The following is a 9,912-nucleotide window of genomic DNA, read 5'->3' as shown; positions in this document are numbered from 1 at the left end:
AGCAAACCTGGAGCTTTTTTAAATGGCATTTTAAATAGCAATTTTTAACAGAAAAAAGTAGATTTATCTCCTCAAATGGTGCAGCCCTAATGTCGTGTGTGTCTGTGGCAGAAAACATGTTCTCCGTGTCATATTGTAACATATACAGAGCTCCTCTGAAGCCACAGACGGTCAGTCAGCTTCTCTGTGTGTGTGTGTGTGTGTGTGTGTGTGTGTGTGTGTGTGTGTGCTCTGAATACGATCGGTGGACAGAGCCTGATTAAAAATCAACACACACTTGCGAGGTCAGCGTGTGTGTGTGGTTTGTAGGTGCGCCGTCACAGTCGATGGAACAGCTTCATTGGGATGCGCACCTGAAACATGGGCAGGTCGGTGTGTTTTTCATTCAGGAGGAGAGCGAGACCTCTTCAGTGAGTATGAATGAGTGATCTTCTACTGCAGCATGGAAGCAGTGAGAGTTTATTCATCCTCATGTTGTTCCAAACCATAAAAATTGCACATTAATGCATTTCACAAATAACGAACATTAGGATTTACAAGTTCTACCTGATAAAATATTTTAGAGCTGGCATAACTCAAAAAATGTAGAAACATTTAAAAAATGTCCATAGCATTTTAAGATCTTATTAAGTCACATGCCTTTTCCAGATCTAGAAATCATACTTCCTCATACCAGAGTTATTTTAGTATCAATTAGATATTCGTTTTTATTTATTATTTTATTTATTATAGTTTTATTTTTATGCTTTCTGTTTTAATTTTACATTTTGTTAGTTTTAGCCATTTTTAGTATTTTTTTGGTAAAGTTTTGTGTGTTTTTGTCTTTGGCAATATTATTATGTTTTAATATGTCAATATAGTTTTTGTTGTTTTTTTTCTGTTTTATTTTCAGTTATTTCAGTACATCAAGTTAAATGTTTCCTTGGAAGCTAGCTGAATTAAAACAAACGTTTTTATATTTTATTTTATTTCAGTTAACATTTATTTTGTTTCAAGTAACAAAAGATATATTTTATGGTTGTAGTTTTAGTTAATAACCCTGCCTCATACTGCATATCCAGGTTTTCTAAGACCTTATGAATCCTGGTTCTTCAAAAACAAAAACAGTGGTTGAGGAGGTCAAGTACAATAAGAAATATCTTGGATTGTGATCTAATTTTAATACTTGTTTTGTCTTGTTTTAAACTGTTTCAAGTTTAAATTATGTTAATTAATTTTTATATGTTTTTAGTGACACAGTCAGCCAATCAGAAAAGATTACGTGTCATATACAGTTATGAGGAGCAGCATTTTGAGCCAATGAAATTTAACCATGGGCGGAGCTACTCAGCATGATGCTGCAGAAATAGAGACCACTTGATTGTTTGTTGAGAGAGAAACTCAGATTTGTATGGCAGAGGAGCTTGTATCACTTGTTGCTATATCACTTTAAGTCTGTAGTCATAATCAGCTTTATATAAACACAACAGACGCCTGTTCTGCCCTACGACAGCAAAACACAATAGCTATGCTGGCTGTGTGTGTGTGTGTGTGTGTGTGTGTGTGTGTGTGTTCTCTCAGGCAGCACCACAGGCAGTTCATCATGGAGCTGATGTTCACAGTCTCATTAGACTCATCTCTCTATGGATGGAAACAGCCCTCTGTCTCTGTCTCTGTGTCTTTATAGTGTTGTTCAGAGGATATTAGCATCTGCTGCTTTTTACGGCAACAGCTGACAGTGTAAAAACTGACAAAGTTTGAAAACTCACCTTCATACAGTATCAGCACAGTCACAATGTATTCATTACATCACAAATAAAACACAACAAATGAGAACCGAATCAAAATGTGACGTATCTGTCTGTCCATGTGCATAAACTCACAGGTCCTCATATGGTTTCTGTGTTGGATTTTAGCTGTGCATATTCATCTGATGCATAATAATATTAATGTATTATAATAGTAATGTTAACACAAGAGAAATCATACAAATTGAATGTTATCTTTTAGCCCTGAATAAGCTATTTCACATAACATGTGTTTACATATAGTTCACAAGTCAAAATATTATCTGGATTTTTAGATATACTCCCACAAACACATTTCAAAGACAATTACCAATATGACATGAACATCTAAACTCCTATGTACCTTAATGTACTGTTGTCTAGACAAAACACCTGTATTGACCTTGGACTTGAGTTTCTATTTATGCCTTGGCTATTAACACTAAGCACCACTGTCTGGTTGGGCCAGACACAATTATAAGAGACACAAGGTTGACAGTAGGTAATGGGTTCTGAAAGTAAAGACAGTGGATAAAGCTTTTGACGAGACCGACCCAAGTTCAAATCCACCTTTCAGCTCAGCGAAGTGTTTACTTTATATAAAAATGAAAAGTGAATATCTTTACTACAGGCTGATATGGTTTGGGGTAGATGATATGATATGATATGATATGATATGATATGATATGTGATATGATATGATATAATAATGTAATATAATTTTAAAACTGACAAATAAAGTCATATTTAGTATTTTTTAAATATTTTAATGCATGTACTTGTTCAGCTGTTTGATTACGCAGTTATATATATATATATATACTATAGCGAATAGTATATATGTAGTGAATAGTACTATAGCTAGTATGTATATATATATATATATATATATATATATATATATAAAGCTTATTTATTTTTTTAGGATAAAAATCATATTTAGTAGGTTTTAAATGTTTTTATGCTTTAAAGCATGTTTTTACAAGTAGTTAAATCAAATGTAATAAAATAATACATTTAAGAAATAAATTAATGAATCATAGTAAATCATTCAAAATTCAATGAAAGAAGATATATAAAATATATAATATAAAAAGCATTCTTAAATTATTTTTAAATTTAAATGTTAAATAATATCATATATTATAATATCATATCATATATCATATCATATGATATTATAATATATGATATGAGTCTAGCAGAATTCTACGAGCAACAAATGTTACGGAAAACTCTTAGTATTACGGGAGATGACTCTCACCCCTTGAAGCTTTACTTTGAGGTATTGCCCTCTGGAAGAAGATTCAGAAGCATTAAATGTTCATCTAATAGATATAAATTCACTTTTGTTCCAGAGGCTATACGTTTTTACAATTCAAAGTCTTAGTTTTGTTTTGTTTTTTTTTTTTTTTTTTTGTTGTATGGAATTTATTATGAAGCATGTTGGGTTGTGTTTTTTATTTATTTATTTATTTATTTATTTGTATTGTCTAGGTAATATCTTATGTTTGTATTAAGTTGTTGTGTGATGCTACTACCCTACTTTAATTGCCCCTTGTGGGATTAATAAAGTTGTTAACTTAACTTAAACTTATATCATCTTGTTTTACATGTTTCTGTTTAACATGTTAAAAACGGACTTCCCCCTCTAAAATTTACAATAATAACTGTCTGTCTGTGTGTCTGCAGTACAAGCAGGTGGAGCAGTACATGTCCTTCCATAAGCTGCCAGCAGACATGAGACAGCGGATCCATGATTACTATGAACACAGATACCAGGGGAAGATGTTTGATGAAGAGAGCATTCTGGGAGAACTGAATGAGCCACTAAGAGAGGTGAGGACGCACAGATGCATGCTGGGGAATGCATGTTATTTGTGCAGTATGTGCATTTTCTGTATGCACTGAATACCCGAATGCATGAATGCTGCATCCCACAATGCAATGAACTCACGTTGACCTTTCTTTTCCAATGTGGCGAATGAACAGTAAGTCATTTTTAATTGATCAGTCTGTCTAAAATGTTTTGCTTTTCACTTCACAGGAGATCATAAACTTCAACTGTCGGAAGCTGGTGGCGTCTATGCCGCTGTTCGCCAACGCAGATCCGAATTTTGTGACATCAATGCTCACCAAACTTCGCTTCGAGGTCTTCCAACCTGGAGACTACATCATACGAGAAGGAACCATCGGAAAGAAGATGTACTTCATCCAGCACGGCGTGGTGAGCGTCCTCACCAAAGGAAACAAGGAGACCAAGCTGTCGGACGGGTCCTACTTTGGAGGTACAAATGAATCGCAAACATGGAATACAAAAGTGGATCATGCGCTCACACACACACACACACACACACACACACACAGAGTCGAGCTCAGCCATTTCTCCAGCTTTAATATTCATAATGATGGATTAGCCAAAACAAAAGCTTTTTGCCTCTAAGCTTTTGGGACAGTCACAGAATCGTGGGATCACAGCCGATAAGTGCCCTATTTCTGGGACATTAACACAGATGCATAGCAGGTAATGTTTGTGTCATTTCCAGGGTTTTTTTTGGGGGGGGCTCCTCCTGATGAAGCTGTTCAAGTTTCTATTCTTCAGTTTTCATAATTCAGAACAGAGCTATGAAGATACATAAAATAACAGCTTATTTCATGTGCAGCTTATAAACACTACCATTCAAGATTACCTTTCAAGATCAAGTCATTAAAGATTTTTTTTTTTCAAGAAATTAATTATTTTATTCATCAAGGATGCATTTAACTGATCAAAAGTGACAGTGGAGATTTCTGTTTCAAATAAATGCTGTTCTTTTGAACTTTCTATTCATTAAATAATCCTGAAAAATAAGATGTATCACGGTTTCCACAGAAATATGAAGCTGCATGACTGTTTTTAACATTGATCATAATCAGAAATTGTTTCTTGAGCAGCAAATCAGTATATTAGAATGATTTCTGAAGGATCATGTGACACTGAAGACTAGAGTAATGATGCTGAAAATACAGCTTTGATCACAGGAATAAATTATATTTTAACATATATTCAAAAGAAAACAGTTACTTGAAATTGTAATAATATTTCACAATATTACTGTATTTTTGATCAAATAAATGCAGCCTTGGTGAACAGAAGAGACTTCTTTTTAAAAAACATAAAAAAGTGGTGCATATTTTTCATATATTTATAATCTATAATTTATAGGTGACATTTTACAATAAGGTGTCATTTATTAACATTAGTTAATGCATTAGCTAACATGAACCAACAATGAGCAATATATTTTTTAATTGTTATTCATTGTTTTAGTTCACAACGCATTAACTGATGTTAACAGATATAACTTTAAAAAAGTGTATTACTAAAAGGTAAAATTAAGATTTTAATTCAAATTAATTTTAATTAAGATCAAAATTTGAGATAAGATAATAATGTCTGCTGTCTGTGATGTCACTAGTGAAGCTTTGAGACTGTAGGTGCGTCCCAAAATGCGTACTAATGCACTTTTCTATGTTTTGTAGTATAAATAGTGTGAGTAAGGTGTTCACACTGAAAATTCCAAAAAGAAAAGTGCACTTTAAATACCTGGATGATGCAATTAAATAACCAGAAAAAAAACAAAGCGTGGAATGTTGAACATATCATGCACTCAACTGTCGCAGCTTTAATTATAGCGAATGGTAACAGGCTATCAGACTCTGATTATGAATGACAAAATAACCTTATTTAATTTGTACACTACATAGTTGAGTGCATAAATGCATAGTGTACAGTGCGTCATTTAGGACACAGCTTGTGTGTGTTCTGGCGTTCTTTGTTGTCATGATGTAATTTTCCTGTGGTTCCAGATTTATTAGTCACATGACATTACGTCTCAGGTGATTTGTGGGTAATTTGGTCCAAGCAATGTGAATACAGCCTTAGATGAGGTCAAAGGTCAGGACTGCAACTCTCGACACTCTTTCATCTGCTTTATTTCATTGAGTGGTTTCTGCTTAAATAGTGAGGCATTTAGCCGCCTGTGCCCCGTCCACCCAAGGCTAATTACAGCTCATGTACTCTTCGCGACCTCTGACCTCGTCTCGCGGGAACTCTGATGGAAATAATGGAAAGATAACACGCAATCCATCTCTGCCGTTAATCTGCATTTCACATAGCTACATGCTCCTGACAATCTTCAAGTCGTTCCTGGCACCAGTACATGCTGGGAAAGGAACGGAAAGCCGTGGAGAATTTGTTTTTAACCCGAGTTATTCACTCATTAAATTAATTTATGTAACGGCTCTTCAGGGGAATGTGAGATTTTACTGTCCTGGTGTCTGTTATTTATTACTTATGTGACACTGGCTTTGGCCAAAACAAGTTGACTTAGAAGACAGCATAATTATGCTACAGGCTTCACATGGAGAGCTTAAACTGCTGTCTATGTAGGCAGCTCAGTAAGGTTTGAAACAGTTCATCACATAAATAAGGGAGGAAGAAATATGCATGAGCTCGTCTTTAAATGGCACACATGAGAACACGCGAGTGCCCTCGTGATTCCTGTGATTATGTTGGCCATCAATGATTCAAATGCAGAGGCTGATGATAATTATGGACATGCTGTATATGCCAAGTCATGTGACTCACTCTCCATAATGAGGTTGCATGGTTGAGCTTGACATAATGAGGAGGGATGAATATGAAAGAAGATATTGACAAGAGCAAGATAGGCCAGGTTTATTTATTTATGTATGTATTTTTTTATTTTTTTATTTAATTTTTAAGAAAATGTGAGTGTTGTTTGTCAATGCTAGGGTATTGTTATATGGTTGTTGTGGTATTCTTGATTGCTAGGTGGTATCTAGAGTGTTCTGGATGGTTGCTAGGTGGTTTTTAGGGTGTTTTGAGTGGTTGCTAGGGTGTTTTGCATGGTAGGTGGTTTCTAGTGTGTTCTGGATGGTTTCTAGGGTGTTCTGACTGGTCGTTAGGGTGTTTTGGATGGTTGGTGGTTTTTAGGATGTTCTGACTGGTTGTTAGAGTGTTTTGGATGGTTGGTGGTTTTTAGGGTGTTCTGGCTGGTTGTTAGGGTGTTTTGGATGGTTGGTGGTTTTTAGGGTGTTCTGGCTGGTTGTTAGGGTGTTTTGGATGGTTGGTGGTTTTTAGGGTGTTCTGGCTGGTTGTTAGGGTGTTTTGGATGGTTGGTGGTTTTTAGGGTGTTCTGGCTGGTTGTTAGGGTGTTTTGGATGGTTGGTGGTTTTTAGGGTGTTCTGACTGGTTGTTAGGGTGTTTTGGATGGTTGGTGGTTTTTAGGGTGTTCTGGCTGGTTGTTAGGGTGTTTTGGATGGTTGGTGGTTTTTAGGGTGTTCTGACTGGTTGTTAGGGTGTTTTGGATGGTTGGTGGTTTTTAGGGTGTTCTGGCTGGTTGTTAGGGTGGTTGGTGGTTTTTAGGGTGTTCTGGCTGGTTGTTAGGGTGTTTTGGCTGATTGCTAGGATGTTTTGGATGGTTGCTAGTTTTTTTTTCTGGGTGTTCTGAGTGGCTGTTTTCTTAAGTCAAAAGAGTCCTGCATCTTCAAGTCTCTTTTCTGGTCTGTAGATGTGTTTAAACCACTGACTCTAACTATGAGCCGCAGCACTAGTGAAGCTCTGCACTACTGAGGAGTAAACAGTCTCTCTGATATGCTTTATTTTGGCACACACGCGCTGCAGGTGGACCATCGCTGTAATACATGTGCTGTCAGACTCTGGATAAAAGCTTCAATCTGCAGCATGATCTCAGAGCGCAGCAGGAGTGTGTAGCATGTGTGAGTGTGTAGGTCATTCTTAGTTAAATGTCATGATCGGGAGCGTTTGATTCATTCTGATCTGGAAGCAGAATTTCTTCAGGAAAATCCCTCAGATCCAAGTCATCTCAGCCTGTTTCTGTCGGAGGAGGAGGAAAATCGTACATGGTGTCTCATCAGTGTTATCATCTTGAGATCTGAGACAGACAGAATGTTTGTGTGTGTGTGTGTGTGTGTGTGTGTGTGTGTGTGTGTTTGGATTGTGGGTTTGCCAAATGCAGTGAGTGAGGCTGCTGTGCTTATAATCCTCTCACGGTTCAAGCTCTGTGACTCTCATTACACACTGACACATTGAGAGTTTTTACAGGGAACGTGTTGTACAGGTTCACTGACTCATTTTGCTCATTTATTCTGGCGTATTTGTTCCTTTTTTAAGTCCTAATTTTCCTGTCCATTAAAACCAGTGGAATTATGCAGAAATGACAGGATATTAGAGTTAGTGTTCGAGTTCAAAGTCTAATGTAGCCCATTTCTGAATAGTTTCTGTTATTTTTAATATTCTGAGCAATATGACATAACATATATAACATGCATAAAATGCAATAATATTTTACAGCAGCTTTAAATGTGGCTTATCTAATCGATTTTTGTTTTAGAATGACTTATCATTCTTGTAATTCATAATAATATTGTGATTAATCTGATATTTAGGCTTGTGTCCATCAAGTTACAAATAAAAAGAGGAAATTATTGTTAAATAATAGATTATTATGAATTATTATTAAATACATTCTAAACAATTATTTAGAATTACAAATGATTATTTATTTATTACTATAATTATTTATTTCACTAGATTATCCACAAATAGGTTTATAATATATAAACCCTTTTTGTTCTTAAATTTCCAAAAATATTATATCATTATATTTATACTGCCATGTTACCATGCTGTTGTTGTTTGTTTATTTGTTTGTTTGTTTTATTTTATTTTCTGAAGTTCCCTGGAGTTGCACATAAATATGGTATATAAGCGGTAATTGCGTGATTAATCAGCCATTTTGAGATTATGTTCATATCTTCCTGGCTCTGAAGTGTTTGTGATGTTTAGATTGTCCACTTAGTGTTTAATAACAAAAACATGGTTGTACAGCACAGTTAAAGGGATAGTTCACCCAAAAAATGAAAATTCCAAACAGTTGCTAGTAGCCATTGACTTCCATAGGTCTCCCCCCCCCCCATATTATGGAAGTCAATGGTTACTGGCAACTTCTTGATTATCAACATTCTTCAAAATATCTTCTTTTTGGGTGAACTATCCCTTTAACATAATCCTCACACACACTCTCTCTCTCTTCTCCATCCTGGTAAACAATCACAGTATTCCATCAGATTGTTCCAGCCGGATTTCCTGCTGGACGTTGATGTTGTTTTATTTTGTTGAGTCAGAGATCAGCTGTTGAACGCATCATGCTAATGGAAACGGTGCCGTGAGCTAAACTGGGGTCAGTGTGAGATCACAAAATCATTCTGGAACAAATCCACTGTCACTTCTGTGTGTCCGGCCGGCATGTCATTCCAATGCCACGTCAAACGGGAAAATATTACTCAGGAGACAAATACAAACGAGTCAATAGTCGTCATACAGTAAGAATACTGACTCTGACTGCAGCTCAAGCATTGATTAGTGCTGCGAATCTTACCATTTGATTCAGATTCAGGTAGTCGTGTTCACAGTTCTCGATGATTTGCAATGTGGCTCTGCATATGAATTGTTAATAAAATAGAATTAAATGTTAAATTCTAATATTGACTTTCTGTCTTGTCTTTGAAAAGAATCGTTTGGCGTCTACATCGATTTCTTCCCCCGTCCCTATTATTGATGTTTGGCACTTAAAAAGCGGAGAGGATTGTGGGTATTGGTTGTTTAGCAGCCAGTGGTTTTGCTCTTCTCTGGAGGGCAGCAGAGGGCAGTGTTGCCAGCTCTGCACCCCGATAAATGGGGCGTAATTCTGCTGATCCGCCGTGGCATATGAGGTCTGCCAGTCCTCTAAGCTCTGCGTGGCATTTAGTGCTTCAGCTGTGGATTACAGAACATTTTTAATCCAAAAAAGGGGGAAGGATAGTTGTTTTTGAGCGTGTGTTTGTTTTTTTTCTTGATAGAAAGTCAGCGTGATCAGCTCTGGGTGTGTTTGGAGAGAATGTGACAGGACGTGTGTTTTCTGGTCTGCACACACAGGTTGACCAAAGGTTCATGCTGAACAGTGGTGTTGTGGAAGCTCAACGTCATTTCTGGCAGAATTTGATGGAGTTGTCTGTGTCATGCAGCTTTAATGCAGGAACCCTGTGTGTGTGTGTGTGTGTGTGTGTGTGTGTGTGTGTG

The 9,912-nt window shown here is 36.3% G+C and overlaps 1 protein-coding gene across 1 annotated transcript in view; it reads left to right on the top strand.

The window, feature by feature from the left end:
* The window catches only part of hcn4 (hyperpolarization activated cyclic nucleotide-gated potassium channel 4), a 97,162-nt gene that overhangs the window by 79,593 nt on the left and 7,657 nt on the right, over window positions 1–9,912 (top strand). Inside the window, exons 5-6 of the mRNA XM_016447685.1 lie at window positions 3,459–3,605; window positions 3,814–4,054. Coding sequence (XP_016303171.1) covers window positions 3,459–3,605; window positions 3,814–4,054 — 388 coding nt within the window. The remainder of the gene's footprint in view (window positions 1–3,458; window positions 3,606–3,813; window positions 4,055–9,912) is intronic.

The sequence above is a fragment of the Sinocyclocheilus anshuiensis genome, unplaced genomic scaffold (genome assembly GCF_001515605.1).
Source record: "Sinocyclocheilus anshuiensis isolate Anshui unplaced genomic scaffold, SAMN03320099.WGS_v1.1 scaffold1010, whole genome shotgun sequence".
In the NCBI taxonomy this organism is placed as follows: domain Eukaryota; kingdom Metazoa; phylum Chordata; class Actinopteri; order Cypriniformes; family Cyprinidae; genus Sinocyclocheilus; species Sinocyclocheilus anshuiensis.
The sequence above is the reverse complement of the archived record's forward strand: the minus strand, read 5'-3'. Positions and strand labels throughout refer to the sequence as shown.